The 20,384-nt window shown below is 36.4% G+C and overlaps 1 protein-coding gene across 1 annotated transcript; it reads left to right on the plus strand.

Moving 5' to 3' along the window:
- Positions 1-1,151: 1,151 nt before the first annotated feature.
- LOC128239364 (dnaJ homolog subfamily C member 8-like) lies at positions 1,152-17,439 on the plus strand. The gene is made up of 9 exons (XM_052955983.1): positions 1,152-1,269; positions 2,881-2,982; positions 4,073-4,129; positions 4,553-4,619; positions 7,603-7,697; positions 9,325-9,396; positions 11,382-11,473; positions 12,882-12,957; positions 13,547-17,439. The coding sequence occupies exons 1-9, from the start codon at positions 1,168-1,170 to the stop codon at positions 13,658-13,660; spliced, it is 777 nt and encodes a 258-aa protein (XP_052811943.1). The 5' UTR covers positions 1,152-1,167; the 3' UTR covers positions 13,661-17,439.
- Positions 17,440-20,384: the final 2,945 nt, after the last annotated feature.

Genomic DNA, 20,384 nt, shown 5'->3' on the forward strand with positions numbered 1-20,384 from the left:
GCCACTTTGAGGGACAAGATTATTCTCTTTGGCTTTATTCATCATTTAATAATGAGGGTAAATATACCCTTCCACTTTCTAAATTCCTCTTAAAACTGCACGGGTGGGGTACGGTGGGACCAAACATTTATTCAACTATTAGGCGCTGGCCGACCTGAAACAACTCCTGTTGGCACAGGGGCACACGCCGAAACACCGATGATCATTTCCTATCCAGTGGCACCTGAAACATAAACTAAGGTGCCTACCATGTCAAACACCGCACTAGAAACGCATATATGTATTATGTAACATGATCGGGCACACGAAGTCGTCACCAGGGAGAAAGAAAAATCCACAATTAAGCAACTTCAATTTCGGAGTCGTTATGAACCACGATCGTATCTTATAACGCCACAGACAATTATGTGGTCTATGGCACATCGATGGTAGACAGGGAATCGAACAACTGGTATGATGTCGGGCACATTATAATGTCTGGAAAAAGGCCGACGGTGTGAATGATTAAACAACGGCAACCGGCATATTCTAAACGCCGACCGGCCCGGGTTATCCAATAACGACCGATCCCTCCGTACTTCGGAGTGTAAGAATGAAGAATTGGAGGCACCCGTACGTCGGCGAAAGGCCACACAGCTTATATAATTAAATATCATATGTTATTACAGCAACCGACGATAATGTGATATTAAACGGGGAGTTCACTTCTCCCGAATTGAATTTCACGTCGATTTCCGTACATTTTTCGAATGTTTCTTCATATTTGTTTTATCAATTCCATGAAAATTTCAAATATAAACCCTTTATGAAGCATATTCAAATATGTCTACAATAAAACATTTGTAAGAAATAAATGGCCGGGTTATATAAATGAATGGCTTTCATTTGTCATGTGATTTCACGTGCAATCCATTGGATACTGTACTGTATCACCCTTTACCGATTTACGATAGCGTTTCGACTTTTGAACCTTAATAATGAAGTATTTTTAAGAGATAAAAAATTATTAGAAAAAAAATCAGAACAATACATTCAGCATTTCAACAGTATAAATTTAAAGGTAGTCTGAAACAGCCTTGTACAACAAAGCTAAAATTTATTTCGTTCACTTGCAATTCTGCTTCAGCAGTTCTCCAATTGGAGGTGTGAAAGTTGTTTGTTTTGAAAATGGCGTCCGCCGATTCTCAATCGGCTTCGTCTTCAAATGAAACGCCTGAAGATTTTGATGGCAAGGCAAAAGATGAAGCATTCGACGAGTTTTATACAGAAGTATAACATATATTTATATCCAATTTAAGAGTCTGATTTTCATTTAATTACTGGACTTTTAATGTTATGCAACATGTTTTCGCGATTATCATGGTTTATTATTTTGTTTACCTGTGACAGGCTTTAAAGGTGTCAGCAAGTGTTAAATAATAAGCGAAAACCAATAAAGTTACGAATCTTGTTATTCTGCCAATTCGTAATAGCAATGTAATCTCTAATAATTGGTTTGACCTTTCATTCTTTGTCAGATACTGTACTCATATCCTCATTTTATTCCTGTGTAGGGAATTTCTTCTAAAATATTCTATGAACATGCAATAAAAGCTTCATATACACTAAATAATTCCGAGGGGTTTAAAAAATATCACTTTCTTCAATAAAATCTCCTCAGGACTTCTTTGCCTGATTAGTAAAGATTATTTACAAAATGGTTAACTTATGAAACAAATCTTCAAAAACAAAAATTAATATAGCTTCAAAAAGATCCTTTAATAAACTTCATTGACTCTAAATATTAACCCACTGGCGTAAACATTTCAACTTTAAAAACGTATGATACTCAGGTGAAAGCATCACTATGACCCGGTTTTTAGTTATTTTTATCAAAGCCTATTAGTGTAGCCATTTACAATTGGATGTTACAGTACACCAAAATGCATGTGTAGAGCGAAGGGCAAATTGAATTACTACTTATATCCTAACAATATGCTCAAGTTACTATTATATTTGGTGGTGTTAAAGTAAGTAGAGGGCATGTGAAGTCAACAAAAGCCGCATCCTGCTGCATATGACATGGTGTCATGGGTGACTTAAGGTCCGGTACTGAGAGCTGTCTCCCAGTAGACACTAGCACTTCAAAAAATATTAGCAAAATGGTGTCTTCCAATCCAATTTAATAAACTGTTTTTAAAAATGTGTAAAACTGTTCATTTCAAATTCTTTCTATTGATCTTAAGAGTAATAGATTTGCAAATAAGTTTCAGAACAAGGATTTTTTAGGGAAAGAAATACATTATCATTGTAAACAATTTTTATTTTCATTTGTAGCACAGGGTCAATCTACTTAGGTCTGTCATGATGACATGTAGGACATGAGCGAGGTCTGTCATGATGACATGTAGGACATGAGCGGTAACATTTTGGCCTGGATACATTGTTAATACCCAGAACCTAGCCTATACAGCAGTACTATCTATTATTTGGTGCATTTTGGGTGTTCTACATTAGCCTTTATGTCGGCTGCTTTTTGAAGTGAATAAATTAGGTGTTTCTTCCAGGCCTGAGATTTGCGCAGATCTGATGAGAAAATAAGCGAGGGGGAAGGTTAGTATCAGATAAATGCTTATTACTTTTCTGTAAGAATTTAAAGGCATCTGGCTGCCATTGAATGGTGAAGGTCACGGTAAAAAAGAAGTAAGAGCGTCAATTTGAACCTTTTTCGTCAGCAATTTCCACGCCTGGCCACTATCCATTTGCCGTGGTGGCTACCAATCCCCCAGCCGAACAAAATTTCAGGACTGGCCTTTAGGCTGTAATACCAGTGGAGCCAACTGTTTCATTTATCTATTAGTTATTTTAATAATGACAATATCTTTTTGTTATTTTTTTCAGGTGAAGGCAATTGAAAAGCATGACTCTGTGCTGACCTCAAAGCTACAAATAGATAGACTGAACCGACCAGGATCCACATATTTCAACCTCAATCCTTATGATGTAAGAAATGAGCTAACAGTTTATTTTTAAGATTCAATATATTTTGAAAAATAAAAGGTATTGTGATTGTCCTGTTGTCAGAGATGTGATGTAACAGTGATTTACTTCGGTATTATTTTCACAGCTTGTGCCTTGCAACTCGGGGGGAAAAGGTTGACTTTGGGATAAATACAAAATTAGGCCGAAATAGCTAATAAAATGGCAAATATTCATGTTTTCACTTTTTTATGCAAACACTTTGTTGTAAAAGAGTTAGGCTTGTCAAGATTTTTGTATGTTTTTCATTGCTTTTCTATTCATTAAAGTAATCTGCATTTATCAAATTGGGAAAAGAATATGTTTTTGGGAAAAACTGACCTCTTTCAGAAGGGGAAACAGCTATTAGAAGGCAGTAAATTGCACCAAGAAAAATCACTGTATAAAAACTTATAACTTTGCCATAGGCCAAAAGCTGTTTATATCCACTTGAAACTTACATAATTGTCCAGTTACCCGGCACAATATGCACATATGTAGTAAGGCTTTGATGATTGCGGAGTTATCCCCCATGATAAAAACAGCGGACTATTTGAATCTGCTCATGGTGCTCATTTTTTGTATTAAATGTGATCAGTTTTCAAGAAATAGGACCAGGTATTGTATCCAGGTGTCGTACTCATGTAACATCTCAAGTTATTTCTTAACTTAAGTCAAATTCCTAAAAAAAAGTCATATTTAAAGTGACGTATAAGTGATTTTAACATAAAAGTTCAATAACAATCAATGTCGAATGGAAATAAAGTATTTTAAATATTATTAAGTTATTAAATCATATGACTGGCGAGATACTTGACTTAGGAATATGACTTAAGTCAGTAAACGACTGAAGATGTTTTATGAATACCGGGGTCAGGCCTTGATTTTTTTTCCTCTTTAAATAAATCCATCAAGTTTATGTATTTTGTGACGTAAACTTTCTTTTTGTACAACTGACTCTTTTACAACAATACTATGGTAAGTGGTAAACAGTATGACAAACATAGAAATATTTTAATATATTATTAATATCATAATCTTTGATTTTGTCTAACTACATTCATTTATTTTGTAGGTGCTTCAGTGTGATCCGGATACTCCCCTTGCTGATATTAAAAAGAAATTTAGACAGGTAAAGCCTAAAATAACCTTTGTTTTTGCAAACCGAGTCTCCTTATTTTTGAATCTCCACACAAACATCAATGATAAAAAATAAACTTGTGATGATAAATATTTTGTGTAGTTCAACAAAATTTAATCATGTGTTCTTCACATTTAAAAAAACAACATACATTGTTTACTTTTTGCTGTTGTCCATGAAATTATTTAAATGTGTTGTTTTTAGCATATTGCTTACAAATAAAATGTTTAACAGTTTGTTTATTAAGCAAAATTATGTTTAAAACTCCGTCATGCCTTTTATGGTTGGATCAGAAATGTACACCTAAATTGTGCATTGTAGAGAAAAGGTGAGGTTGGATGCCTCCATGGTATTTATGGGTATGTAAAATGAAAGTTAATTGGAGAGAGAATTAAAAATATAAATTTGTTTCAGATGTCCATTCTAGTCCATCCAGACAAAAATCCGGATGATATAGAGAGAGCGCAGACAGCCTTTGATGGTAAGTGTGGCTGGGGTGTGTTCGAGTGTGACTGTGGTCTATAGGTGTCTGCCTCCCATCCAGGAGTTGTTGGTTTCAACAGTGACAAGAAAAAGCTGTCTAGTCTCCTGTGAATTAGGAAATTATTTAATATTTGATTATTTTCCCTTTAAAAGACCCACAATGGCTGTCAGAAATATCAATCCTTGGGGTGTAAATATCAATTGCAATAAATCATGACAGTTAATATTCATATCTCTGAATGTGATGAAAATCAATGATATCTGAGTTCAATTACCAAAAAAACTTCACATCACATAATTTATTAGGATGTTGAAAACGAACCAGTACAGGTAAAAAGAATTTCTAAAAAAAATATTTGTTTGTTTTTTTGGATTTTTTTCTGAAGATTGGGAAAAATATCAGGGTTTCTGCCAGGAAATTCATAAGGCATGACGGAAGGGGAAGGTTTGGGAGGTGTGTCCCCTCCAGACGTCGATTTTTTTTTTATGTTTGTAATCAAAATGGTGCAATTTCCTGCATTTTAAACAATGTTTACAGTTATGTTTCTATGATTTAGAATTACCAACTCAAGTCCGATTTACATTAAAAATATTTGCGAAATGGTTTAATTGTTACTCTTCATTTATTATTGGTATTTCTCAAGTATTCCGACAATACAATATCGACGGTATTGATCAACCCATGTTTCATTTAGTGCGGGTATTATTTATATTGACACCGTTGATGTCACAGCAAAACGTGTAAAACACGCTGTCTGCATGTTGGAACACAAAAGAGCCCGGGGCAAAGCGACTGCTCGTGGGTGTATTTAAAGCCGCAACAGCTAAATAATAACTTAATGGGAATGTAATGAGTATTATTAGATTTATTTATCTTTTTTTTTCAAAATAAATTAAAAGAACGATAAAATAATCAAAGTTTAATAATAAGCAACACAAAATATAATTGTACACAACACTAAAGACGGGAACGCGACTCAATTACATACGACGACATAGCATATAACCCTTGTTAACACAGATATCTTAACATGGTTCTCAATTAAAATTTAATAATTGGTAAACAAAAGGACAATAAACAAACAGACTCGGGATCAATAAACAAAATAAAACGACACAAAATTTATGTTACCAAAATCAATTAACACTTATTGTTTACTTTGCATTCATAGGTGATTATAGGAATGAAGGTCGCAATTACGACAGTGGTGTGTTTCACACATTCTCATTTTGATAAAGAATAGAAGGAGTTTGGTTAATTGCACCGTCGATCCTCACCAACATGCCTTCAGATTACACACCACCATTGTTATTCCCTATATAATTCAATGTAAAATTATAATTTTTAGACAACATTTAAAGGCATTTACATATATTCTTAAAGTACAAGCTTTAAATTACCTTTTAAGCCAATAAAAAAGGGGGGTCAATTTATTCCTTAGAAAAATCACTCCACTTGAAAAACAAACTCTAAAAATTGCACCGTCCGCCATGACAGTTCTTCCAAAATGACCTTTCAACTATAGGGCAGCGGTTTATGCTTTAATCTCTATTCTAAATGATAAATCAAGCAAGAATAGATACTTAAGGTATAAAAGTTTCAGGAATAATGAAATTTTTGATTTACAGTGTATTGAGCATGTGAAAACATGTCTGTCAATCATAAGAACATTTTTTTTTATTGAAAATTTTCCACACAAAGGAAGTACATATGACGTAATGGTGACGTCATTCCTTCATGCTGTCGTCGATCCTGAATGGCTGATACAAATGCCGTAATAGTCCCCGACACGCCTTCTGGCTGTCAGTCAACTGTTGCAATCGCAACAAAACTGTGTATTGTCAAAACTGATGATTGTTTTGATAAGGATTGTCGCTGCGCGGATTAAAGCATGTCGGCATAATTAACGGGTGTCGGTAATTAGCCTTGCTAGCGGAAGGCACGTCGGGCCCAACAAGCCACAAGGGCCTGGCGGAAACCCTGAATACCTTAAATTTTGCTTTGGGAATGGGTCCGATAGTCAGACCCGTGGGTACTATAGAAAAAGCCCTGCATTAATGCACTCAACCATCGCCATTGATGGCAACATTAACCATCGCCATTGATGGCAACATTAATGCACTCAACCATTGCCATTACTTGCAACATTAATGCACTCGACCATCGCCATTGATGGCACCATTAATGCACTCAACCATCGCCATTGATGGCACCATTAATGCACGCGACCATCGCCATTGATGGCAACATTAATGCACTCAACCTTGGCCATTGATGGCCACATTAATGCACTCGGCTACCACCATTGAAGCTGATGGCAACATGTTAGGGTATTCATCAAGTACTGGAGTATTTGACAATGTTTCTAGATAAATATAAAATAATGATCGTGTAATGACAAAAACTGATTGTTAATTACTGCTGTCAGTGATAATTGATTCCATTATCTCTAGAACGATTATCACCATGTGGCTTTTCAAAAAATTGATTGTACATAGGATCCTTGGTATTTATCAATAGTATTTTATCTGATATTTACCTAAAACCTATAGCTTATAACTGAAAAAATGTTTCCAAAAAATATAACACAACATTAGGTATTGTTTACTGTATAATACATCTTCAATTCTTGCACAACAATTTACATGTGTACTTTTTGTACTTAATTTATACCACCTACCTGGAAGCATTACTTTTATTATTGTATTTCGGCAACATAATTGAGATACAGATAATCGATAAGGATTTTGGACCGATTTGAAATCCTTAGCCTTAAGTAAATTATATGTTTAACTCTGGTATGATAATATCCCTTAGTTTTATGTAATGAATAATGAGTGCAATCACTGAGAGACTCTATGGATTTTCTTCAAATTTAACACAACATTGTGATTTTAAATAATATTTCTTATATATGCTGTTTGTTACGTTTTAAAGTGTAATGTTTGCTAATTTCTGCACCTCTATTGTATATTTACAGCTGTGAGTAAGGCATCGAAGACTCTACAAAACGAAGAAGGTTTAAAAAGATGTAGGGAGATTATCGACGAAGCAAAAGTCAGGGTTGATGAAATAGTATGTACAAAGATGGCTTTAGTCTTATTTTTATTCAATTTAAATGGACATGATTATGTTCAAAGAAATGTTGCAGTTTTAGCTCTCCGCTTTGTTAAAATGTATTGGATACAAAAACAAATGAGTGTTATAAACTTTCATGTTTAAATAATGTGTTTTTTCCACCTTTTTATGATTATACACTGAACTCACTCAAACCCTCTTTCAAAAAGAGGCTTCATTTATTTGAGAGAAAATATTCAGTAACTTCAGGCGGTTAAGGAATAATAAAATATAGCCTACACTCTCTCACTCATCAGTTGTAAATGCATATTTGGAAACTGATCTACTAATCAATTAATTATACATTATTGCTGTAAAGCCAAATATTTACTCTCAGAAAATCTGTAGGGCTTATAGAATTGTGAAAATAGCAACAAAATGCCTAAAATTGTAAATCTTACCATAGACCCCTTCAAGATAATGTATTTTAAGAATTTGTAGGGAATAAGGAGCAGTTTAACATATCTGTACTTCTTTCACTTATTGACAGTGACAAAAAAAGACAATGTTAGGCTTTTAGGATTGGGCTATTCCATTTAAACATATAACCCCCGGGGGGAAGGCACTTTTCAATTATGCCACCCCCAAACAGAAGCAAAATTACCCTTTTGGGGTCCAAATAAGCAAAAAAAGACACACACTTATATTCTGTTCAAATAATTGCCTTCCCCCCCCAGGGGTCATATGTTTTACTGGAATAGCCCAAAGTGAATGTCTGAAATTTGGCCCCATTTTCAGTAAATAAAACAAACTGTCATGATACATTGGGCTGATTGTTTAGAACCTCATTAAAGCTGCACTCTCACAGAATTACTGTTTTGACAACTTTTTAATTTTTTGTCTTGGAATGAGCAAATGTTTGCGTAAATATCTGCAAACCAATGATATAAGATTGCTGACAAGAGATCAGATCGTAGATTTTTATATTTCCGTTAGAAAATTAATGTTATATGGCTTAAACCGTTACTAACGGTTAAAGAAAAATGCATAAAACATCAATTTTTGAACTTACCGGTAAATATAAAAATCTGCGATCTGATTTTATGTCAGCAGTCTTATATAACTGCTTTCCATGGAATTTTGCAAAAATTGGCTCGTTCCAAGACAAAAAATTAAAAAGATGTCAAAATGTTTAATCTGTGAGAGTGCAGCTTTAAAGTGAACAATGTTGGTAATGTCAGCGTTGTTAACTTTCAAATCTCTACTACTGTACAAGTTAAACTGATCCATAGACACATTTAATTCTGCAGTATTCTTACAAATGTTTGTTTTATTTCCATGAGCACATTAAAAAATAAATATTTCACCTTAAAAAAATGGCAATGATGCCGTTATCAACTTTCTTCATTGTTCAATTTGTTAAAAACTTCTGAAAAATCATCCAATAAATCTTTTTCAAGAGCCCTTCAAAGGCATGTTTAATTGTTTCATTAAAAGTTTTTTGGGGTTCGGCATTACTAGTAATTTAGAATAGGATGATATTCTTCTATTTTGGGCGGGACAACACATTGTTGTAATTACCTGTAAATTGAAAGTGTTTTTTGACATCTGTGGGTTTGAAATTACCTTATGACTATATTGGCAGATAGTGACACAGCGCAAGAAATTAAAAAAGGAAGGGAAGTCACAGATTGTACCTGAAGATGATCCAGAACAGGTAAATAAATGAAAAATGCTTTAAAGGGACTAGACACAAGTTGATACCATTGCAAGAAAAAAAGAAAATTGTCAAAAACTTACCCAGTACATAAAATTGACACCATTGTGTACAACGCAATTAATCTTACTTACTGATGTTTCACATGACTTATGAGGCATGCATCTTTGGCAGTTTTTGCACATTTTTCCAATTCAAAATTTACTGGGGTGTCTACCACCTAAATCCCAGCCAGTATGTAAAAATTGCGGCGGTATATTTATCTGTGCTCATAAACAGATATGATTTGAACTGGAAAACAATTATGTACTATTTTTAAATAGGAAAACTCTGACGAGACAGCAACATGATTGTTGCGTTTATTCTTTTAATCATGTAATATGATGTGTAATCGACCTCGTACTAGCTTGCATTAACAAATCTAGGCTTGTTTAAGGAAATACTGAATTTGTCGAATTTTTGGCCGACTTGTCTAGTCCATTTAAGGGACTGTCAGGTTTTCAGCAGATTTACAAGGATTTGATAGGAGTGAAAGAAGATTGTTACATTTAAAGATATGCTGTGTTAACACCTATACGGGTAAATTCGTCTACTGGTATAGGTGGCTACCTCTCTTCTAAGAGGTTGTGAGCTCAATTCCCACCTAGGGCCTGAAAAAAAATAATGTCCGTTTCGGGTAACCCGACCCTACCTATAAAAATGCGCCGACCCTAACTATTTTTTTCCGTTTCTGAGCAAAAAAAATATTAATTAGCGAATAGAGAGTTACGAAGGGCAGATAAATGCAGATTTTAATCAGAATTATTGTTTATATCATAAAACAAAATCAGACAATGACAGTAATGTAGGAAAGACTGCCATGTGCAAGAAAACACTCTGAACTTACAACAGATTTTGAAAAAAAATATCAAAAAAAATCCGTACCTACTCTACCTAGAAATTTTGGGAAGGTTACCCTAAACAAACAATTTATTTTTTTTGGCCTAGGGAATATTATGACCTCCGAAAATGGATGTTAGTACAAGTTTGCTATCAGCTTTTGTGACAAAAAAAATAAGTATAATCTAATAGAAGACGTGTGATCGAAAACTAGTCAAAGATGCACAGTCAGAATACGAAAACATGGAATGAAATGATACATTATGATAGTGGTTGTGGCTGGAAAAACCCTGTTCATTTATGCCCCTTTACTTTACATTTGTTTGAAGATCTTGCCAGTACAAACAAATAGGCAAAAATCATGAAAAAAAAAACGTTTGTGAAAAAGTTTATGCATACAGTTTTCACCATCTCAGACTGATATTGCCACCTATGCCATGACCTAGACCAATAACGTTTTAGCAAATCGGTTATGCAAGGGCACTGTACCCTGTCTCTTTTTGGTATCACCCTTTTGCTCTCAAGGAGACCAGCATTGGTACCCTTCTGCCTTCATAGTATTAAAGGCTTGCTTTAAGACTGTGAAATATTTCTTTTGTTTTGAGTAAAACTTGTTATGTGATTATTAATACATACAACCTTGACAATTTAAACCTAATATTACTTACGCCTAAAAAAATACATTTGGTTGGGGTTAGCAGACCCTACCTAAGAAATAGGGCATTTTTATAGTCACTTTGAATTATTATTTTTTTATTTCTTTTCAATATGTAGTTTAAAACCTTAAATGCTTTATCCAGAAGACTAACACCATTCTCCAATGATGAAAATGACATTCTTATATAAAGCCCAATAAAAAAATTAATATATATATACATAAAGCCTACCTACCCTACCTATTTTTGAAAAAGGATGTAACCCTAACCAAACCTTTTTTAGGCCTTATATTAAACACAATCCCCATCATTGTCTGGCTTTATTCAATGCGCTCTTTTCTCCCTTAGCACCCTATTGTTTTCTGCAGCACCATGTCCCTTTTAAAACCTTGCTAAAACCTTAACATGTGGTGCTTAGCCCTGGTGAAATGTTTTCTTATTGTCTTTCAGTATAAACATGCAGTTTATGTACAGACATGCAAACTGTTTGCCGACCTGGAGCGACTCAGGATTGAAAAAGAGACCAAGGATATGCATGAAAGGTGATCTCTTCTATCTGTATACTTAGTAAAAGAAGTATTCCGCAGTTGTCCGCCTCTCACACAACAGGGATGTGATTTGTCCGCGGAGACGCGGAATTCCGCGGATCTAATGCCCCAGGGACCCCCCCCCCCCCCCCCCCCCGCCAAAAAAAAAAACAATTTTTTTTTTTTTTTTTTTAGCTGATTGAAAAAGTTACTACAGTGCTTTTGGTTGTTAAAGTTGATATTCCTGTGTGCTTTAAATTTCAAGTCAAAAGAACCCTCAAAAGAGCTTCTAATAAGCCAGTTTTTCTTCTAAGGCAGTGTGCTTTTGACCCAAAAAGTGCCATAAGAACCCATGGCCGAAATGGTTTCAGCCCTTCAGCTGCCAGGTCAATCACATCCCTAAACAAGTCGATGTTGGTTCGCTTCCTACCAGGAGGTACTTCCTCATGGTGTCTCAAAATGGATATTATTACTGGTTTCTACTTAAGAAACTGCTTATGAATATTTCATGTTATAATCAGTTACATGTATCAGTAAAAAAAATGTACATGTTACTTAACACAATGTCTCAAGTTCTCAACCATAACACTGTTATTATGATTTGGAATTTCATTCACAAATCACAGACTTGTAGGTCTGCATTCGAAGTGTGTCATGTTTAGAATATAGATGTCAGTGATGTGATTTTTTTGTGTGGATTACCCGGTAGTGTATTTCCAGAGACCAATATAAAAAAGGAAAAAAGAAATTGAAATATTTTTAAGATGCACTCATACTCCCAAATAAGATTTACCACAATTAATACATTTGTTTTAATATACTAAAACTGATGAAAAAATGTCACAAATAATAGTTCTTATAAAGGATACTGAGTTTTGAAAGAAAGCTGCAGTTAACATGGTATTCTACATTATGAGACGATAGTAAATCACAATACTGGTATATCTTTTAGCATTCACCAATCATTTAATATTTTTGCGATTTCAGCTGTTAAATATACGGTTACAATCTTGTTATCAGTCATCATTATTCTCCATAAATGCATTATTTAGTAAGTAGTTTAAGGTTTATCACTCAAAATTTGTGTTTGTTATACATGTGTATGTATTGATTTTAAATAAGAGGGCCACTTTAAAATATTTAAAAATTATTTATTTTTTTCTGATTAAATAGTTAACTGGGTGATTTTGGTTGTTGCTTCATTTCTTGCTAGTATTGGCACTCTTGCTTTGAAGTCCGGAGAGCCCTAAAATAAGGCTTCTGAAATAACATTTGTTTCTTCACCCCCTTTGAGCCCTATTGGGAAACTTCAGCCCTTCAGCTGCAAAGTCAATCACACCCCTGCAAAATTTAGGGTATTTGTCAATTCCAGTGACAGCTGGAAGTATATATTGTAGTAAATCATTTTGACAATGTGTTTCAGGAAGCGAAAAGCTGAGGAGGAAGAGGACGAGAAAGAAAGAGTTGCCACAGAAAAGGAGTGGAATAAAAACTTTGAGGTACCTATTGAGAAATATTTAGTTCTCAGTAATTCTGATCAGACAATGACGCTTTCGTTTTACATAGGCATACATTCATTGATTTTATTACTTCGTCTTAATACAATGCAACTCTTTGAGTCTCCCAATTTAGTAACAAAAAAATATGATGGGCCATGTTTGAAAAAACAGTGATTTTTTTGGAAATATTTTTACCTCCTGCGCCTTGCAAATTGGGAAAAAGAGTCCTAATTGGGAAAAATACAAAAACAGATAAAAATAGCAAATATAATGTCAAATATACATCTTTTCACCTATTTATGTATACTTTATGCTGTGAAAGAGATAGTCTTGTCAAGATTTTGTTTATTTTTCAAGAAATTCATTGCTTTTTCATTCACTAACATAACGTGTATTTATCAAATTGGGAAATAATTATAATTTTTTGAGAAAATGGACATTTTTTTGCAAGGGGAAACAGCCTTTAGGAGGCAGTAAATTGCACCAAAAAATTTACCGAAAACGATACACAATTGCAAAAACTGTATTCAGTGTTGATTAATTTCTAGTTCACAAAGCATGGTTTTTACCATTTTTGTTTATGTTTCAGGAAAGCAGAACTGGCCGTGTAGACAGCTGGCGACAATTTGCAAAGCAGAAAAAGTCAAGTAAAAAGATGAAGGGTACATTTAGACCGCCAAAGCCAAAACTGGAAAAAAGATAGAACAGCGATTTGCTTGTGTTATGGGATAAATGCTAGCTGTGTCTTATCGATATGATTCAGTAATTAATACATACATATTGTCCTGAAATGGGGCATTACCTCTTATTCATTTACATGAGTGAGAAAATGACAAGAATGATATTTTTTTCACATAATGTGGTTGAAATGTTGAAAATCACCAATGATGTATTAATAATATAAACTTGACTTTGCTATTTTTACAAAACATTTTTTTGTTGGAAGGACAGGAAGTATTTGCTTTATCATGATGTTCATAATGTGCTATTTTCGCTAGTACAAATATTTGTATCATATTAAAAAATGTGCTTTTACTTTGATTTTGTGTAGATAATTTATGGTATATTGTAGTTGTATATTTCTCATGTGTTTATCGATGTCAAAACATTTCATGTTAAAGCATTAGTAAGGGTCTTTGCAATCTGTCTTACATTAAATATTATTTTATCGACATTGCTGAAATTGCAATTTGTCAATCAAAAAATTGGCTGACAAACTTTTTAGATATGTTTTGAAACTAAATGATATGTGCTAGAAGAAATTTGCCAAACGATTTGGACTATATTGTTTTAACCAGCCTAATACTCTGGCAACGGATTAATTTATTATTGAAAAAACAATGTAGATCATAATGAAAATACGCCATGTTTGGTTTGATATAAGTTTGAATTGTATACCTGATTTAGTCCATTTTAATGTTCATTTGTGAATAGTCTCATGATCTCTCAATCATTAATCAGTATATTTTCATATTATCATTAATATCTGTCCATGAACATTTTGCTAATTAAAGTCAGTTTGTCTGATCTGATGTTATGTAAAAACTTGTTACTGTGGTTTGGTTGATTTACGCAAGGTTGTTTTTTCGCAGATATTTGTTTTTAGATTCTTTAAATTGGCATTGCCTTTATCTAATCATTGACTTACTTCGTTAAATCATTATATTCTGCTAAGTTTTTCCTTGGGACTTGAGCAATTTGCAAAATATTTAAATAGTAAACCCTCTGGAAATTAAACAATCGTAATATCCAAATACAGTCAAGATTAGCTAAGTCGAAGTCGTTGGGATCTCGGGAAATACTTCGAGATAACAAACATTTGATATAACTGAAATACAAAAAGTGTATAACTAAACCCAACATATTCAAAAAAAGGTTTGACATAACCAGAACATTGAGATATCAGAGTTCCGCAAAGCGAGTTGTGACTGTATCAAACTATCACGAAAATTAAACAATCTACAGTACTTTGTTTTTTCTGTGTCCTACGGCAATGTATCCTTGTGTTTCCTCTTGAGTAATGGAATATATATATGTAATAATGCACTGCCATTCATTTGTGTGAGTGTTCATTTTGAAATTTCAATGATTTATCATTGAATAATTATGTCTCCCCCTCTCTGGGGGAGACATATTGTTTTTGCCCTGTCCGTCAGTCCGGTAGTCCGGTAGTCCGTCAGTCCGTCCGTACGTCACACTTCGTTTCCGATCGATAACTGGAAAACCGCATGACCTAGGATCACCAAACTTGGTAGGGAGGTTGGTCATGAGGTGTAGAAGATCCCTATTGTTTTTGGGGTCACTAGGTCAAAGGTCAAGGTCGCGGCGACCCCCAATGTAAAAAACATTTCCGCTCAATATCTTGACAATGGTTTGACCTAGGTTCACCAAACTTGGTAGGGAGGTTGGTCATGAGGTGTAGAAGATCCCTATTGTTTTTGGGGTCACTAGGTCAAAGGTCAAGGTCGCGGCGACCCCCAATGTAAAAAACATTTCCGCTCAATATCTTGAGAATGGTTTGACCTAGGTTCACCAAACTTGGTAGGGAGGTTGGTCGTGAGGTGTAGAGGATCCCTATTGTTTTTGGGGTCACTAGGTCAAAGGTCAAGGTCGCGGCGACCCCCAATGTAAAAAACATTTCCGCTCAATATCTTGAGAATGATTTGACCTAGGTTCACCAAACTTGGTAGGGAGGTTGGTCGTGAGGTGTAGAGGATCACTATTGTTTTTGGGGTCACTAGGTCAAAGGTCAAGGTCGCGGCGACCCCCAATGTAAAAAACATTTCCGCTCAATATCTTGAGAATGGTTTGACCTAGGTTCACCAAACTTGGTAGGGAGGTTGGTCGTGAGGTGTAGAGGATCCCTATTGTTTTTGGGGTCACTAGGTCAAAGGTCAAGGTCGCGGCGACCCCCAATATAAAAAACATTTCTGCTCAAAATCTTGAGAACGGTTTGACCTAGGTTCACCAAACTTGGTAGGGAGGTTGGTCATGAGGTGTAGAAGATCCCTATTGTTTTTGGGGTCACTAGGTCAAAGGTCAAGGTCGCGGCGACCCCCAATGTAAAAAACATTTCCGCTCAATATCTTGAGAATGGTTTGACCTAGGTTCACCAAACTTGGTAGGGAGGTTGATCATGAGGTTTAGAAAACTCCTATATTTTGGGGGGTCACAAGGTCAAAGGTCAACGTTGCTGTGACCTCTAATGTAAAAAAATATTTCCGTGCAATATCAGGAGAATGCTTTGATCTAGGTTCACCAAACTTTGAAGTGAGGTTGGTCATGATGTCTAGTTGATTTTGCAATCAGTTGGTCAAAGGTCAAGGTCACTGACCTTGAGGTGAAGAACCGGTTTCTGCTCAATAACTCAAGAACGTTTACACCCAGGAACTTCATACTTGGTATGCCAGTTAGTCATGACTAGTTGATGGCCCCTATTGATTTTGGGATCCATCATTGATTATTTCTCACCTACGACCACACAATGGGGGAGACATGCGCTTTTTCAAAAAAGCAATCTCTAGTTATTAACATTCAACCATGTTTAATTTTAGCTTGTCTGATTTTTAAAGAATAAAAGTTAAGGTAATGTGAATTCCTTGGTGTAGGTGTCGTCGTTGGCATTGTGCGTAAACATTAACCCCGTCCGTAACTGGCCATAACTCAAAAACTGTTCAAGACATTCATATGAAACGTGGTTCACATGTTGCCAGAGATTATACACATGAAAGGCCAACAACTCTAGCTTGAATAATTTTTGAATTGTGTCCCTTGTTTAAGTGAAAAACATCACCAGGAGAGTGTTGGTATTTGCTCTGCGGCATTAATTTTTTTCTGTAAATTGAACTTCAGGGCCAGTGTATTTTTATGCGCTGAATTGAAAAGGGAACATATTATATGAATATTTACATCAGGGGCATAATTGTGGAATTTTTAATTGTACACAGGAATACATGTATTATTATAATAACATTTAATGTCATAGATCTATGATTTGCCATGTTTAGATGTTGTTAAGAAATAATTAATATGAGATGAGTGTCAGTTTACAAGAAATGTTTTAATTGAATCGAATTTGAATGACAGCAAACAGTTTTAAGAGTTGGAAATATCGTTCTGTGTTTTTAGGGGGTGGGGGGGGGGGGTATGTTGTTATCAAATTTTATTGTCTATGAGTTCGAATTCAATGATGATAACAAGTTATATTTAGTGAATCGGGCTTGATTGCATATAAGGGTGTTTGGGCTGTCTTAGTCTTGTTACTGAATCTTGCAATCAAAATAGATTGCCAATTATAGCCCATATTGTGTAATAACCACCTATATATGGTGATGAACATGATTTTTCTGCAGCATACTGCTTGACATTATGACAATGTTGTTGTATCTCATTATTATCATGAATATTTTTGTAGGATTACTTCAGAGTTGTTAATGCTTATTATGTCTCAGGTTTAAGAGAAATAAATGAGTCATAAATCAGTGCTATTTGTTGTTTTATTTATATACTGGAAATGAAGTCGGTTGGGTATAAAATTGGGTCTTTGTAGTGTATCAGAGGTCAGTATCATGTACCTGTTTCAGCATGGTGTACCAGGGGTCGGTGTGTTGTACCAGAGGTCAGTGTGTTGTACCAGGGGTCAGTGTGTTGTACCAGGGGTCTGTGTGGTGTACCAGGGTACAGTGTGGTTTACCAGGGGTCAGTTTGGTGTACCAAGGGTCAGTTTAGTGTACCAGGGGTCAGTGTGGTGTACAAGGGGTCAGTATGGTGTAACAGGGGTCAGTGTAATGTACCAGGGGTCAGTGTGGATTTACCAGGGGTCAATGTGGTGTACAAGGTGTCAGTATGGTGTACTATTTGTCAGTGTGGTGTGCCAGGTCAGTGTGGTGTACCATGGGTCAGTATAATGTACCAGGGGTCAGTGTGGTGTACCAGGGGTCAATATGGTGTACCATGGGTCAGCTTAGTATACCAGGGGTCAGTATGGTGTACCAAGGGTCAGTATAGTGTACCAGGGTTCAGTATGGTGTACCATGGGTCAGTATAGTGTACCAGGGTTCAGTATGGTGTACCAGGGGTCAATATGGTGTACCATGGTTCAGCATAGTGTACCAGGGGTGTAGTCTATCAGGAGTCAGTGTGGTTTACCAGGGGTCAAGAGTGGTTAACCAGGGGTCAGTATGGTGTACCCAAGGTTCAGTGCGGGTTAAAATGGGTCAGTATGGTGTCCCAGGGGTCAGTGTGGTTTGATAGGGTCAGAATGGTGTGCCAGGGTTCAGTATGGAGTATCATGTCAGTGTCATAGTAGCAGGTGTCTGTATCATGTTTCAGCTTTCAGTATCACCTACACAGCATCGGTGTACCAGATGTCAGTTACAGGTACCAGGCATCAGCATCATAAACCACGTGTCACTATCGTGTACCAGGCGTCAGTATTATGTACTAGGCGTCAGAATCATGTTTCAGACGTCAGTATCATGTACCAGGCGTCAGTATCATGTACCAGACGTCATTATCATATGCCTGACGTCATTATCACGTGCCAGACCAGTTGTCATTATCATGCACCAGGCGTCAGTATCATGTACCAGACGTCATTATCATATGCCAGGCGTCAGTATCATGTACCAGACGTCAGTATCATGTTCCAAGCGCAAGTATCATGTACCAGGCGCCATTATCATGTACCAGACGTCATTATCATGTACCAGATCAGAAGTCATTATCATGCACCAAGCGTCAGTATCATGTACCAGACGTCAGTTACATGTACCAGACGTCAGTATCATGTACCAGGCGTCAGTATCATGTACCAGACGCCAGTATCATGTACCAGACCAGGGGTCAGTATCATGTACCAGGCGTCAGTAGTATGTACCAGGCGTCACGTTCATGTACCAGGCGTCAGTATCATGTACCAGGCGTCACTATCATGTGTCAGTATCATTTACAAGGCGTCAGTATCATGTACCAGGTGTCATTATCATGTAACAGGCGTCAGTATCATTTACTAGGCGTCAGTATCATGTACCAGGTGTCATTACCATGTACCAGACGTCATTATCATGTACCAAGCGTCAGTATCATGTACCAGACCAGGCGTCAGTACCATGTAACAGGCGTCAATATCATGTACCAGGCGTCAATACCATATACCCGACGTCAGTATCATGTACCAGACGTCAGTATGATGTACCAAGCGTCAGTATCATGTGCCAGACGTCAGTATCATGCTCCAGGTGTCAGTATGATGTACCAGGCGTCAGTATCATGTACCAGACGTCAGTATCATGTACCAGGCGTCAGTATCATTTACCAGGCGTCAGTATCATGTACCAGTTGTCACTACCATGTACCAGGCGTGAGTATTATGTGACAGGCGTCAATATCATGAACCAGGCGTCCGTATCCTGTACCATGAGTCAGTATCATATACCCGGTGTCAGTATCATGTACCAGACGTCATTATCATGCACCAGGCGTCAGTGTCATGTACAAGGCGTCAGTATCATATACTAGACGTCATTATTATGTACCAAGCGTCAGTATCATGTACCAGACGTCAGTATCATGTACCAGACCAGGCGTTAGTATTATGTACCAGACGTCATTATCATGTGCCAGACGTCATTATCATGTACTAGACCAGGTGTCATTATCATGCACCTGGCGTCTGTATCATGTTCCAGACGTCAATTACATGTACCAGGCGTCAGTATCATGTACCAGACGCCATTATCATGTACCAGGCGTCAGTATCATGAACCAGACGTCACTATCATGTTCCAGGCGTCAGTATCATGTACCAGACGTCATAAGCATGTGCCAGACGTCAGTATCATGTACCAGGTGTCATTATCATGCACCAGGCGTCATTATCATGTACCAGACGTCAATTACATGTACCAGACGTCAGTTTCATGTACCAGGCGTCAGTATCATGTTCCAGAAGCCACTATCATGTACCAGAACAGGCGTCAGTATCATGTACCAGGCGTCAGTAATATGTATCAGGCGTCACTTTCATGTACCAGACGTCAGTATCATGTTCAAGGCGTTAGCATCATGTACCAGGCGTCAGTATGATGTACAAAGCGTCATTATCATGTACTAGACCAAGTGTCATCATCATGCACCAGGCGTCAGTATCATGTACCAGACGTCACTATCATGTTCCAGGCGTCAGTATGATGTACCAGTCGTCAGTATCATGTACCAGACGTCACTATCATGTTCCAGGCGTCAGTATCATGTACCAGGTGTCATTATCATGCACCAGGCGTCATTATCATGTACCAGACGTCAATTACATGTACCAGACGTCAGTTTCATGTACCAGGCGTCAGTATCATGTTCCAGAAGCCACTATCATGTACCAGAACAGGCGTCAGTATCATGTACCAGGCGTCAGTAATATGTATCAGGCG

The sequence above is a fragment of the Mya arenaria genome, chromosome 6, assembly GCF_026914265.1.
Source record: "Mya arenaria isolate MELC-2E11 chromosome 6, ASM2691426v1".
NCBI classification, from domain to species: Eukaryota; Metazoa; Mollusca; class Bivalvia; order Myida; family Myidae; genus Mya; species Mya arenaria.

What these genes read in the sequence shown, in the direction of transcription:
- LOC128239364 (XM_052955983.1), top strand. Translation starts at nt 1,168, where the DNA reads ATGGCGTCCGCCGATTCTCAATCGGCTTCGTCTTCAAATGAAACGCCT. An exon ending in AAGTCAGGGTTGATGAAATA is followed by an intron (nt 7,698 to 9,324) that starts GTATGTACAAAG and finishes CTATATTGGCAG; the next exon opens with ATAGTGACACAGCGCAAGAA. An exon ending in CTGAAGATGATCCAGAACAG is followed by an intron (nt 9,397 to 11,381) that starts GTAAATAAATGA and finishes ATTGTCTTTCAG; the next exon opens with TATAAACATGCAGTTTATGT.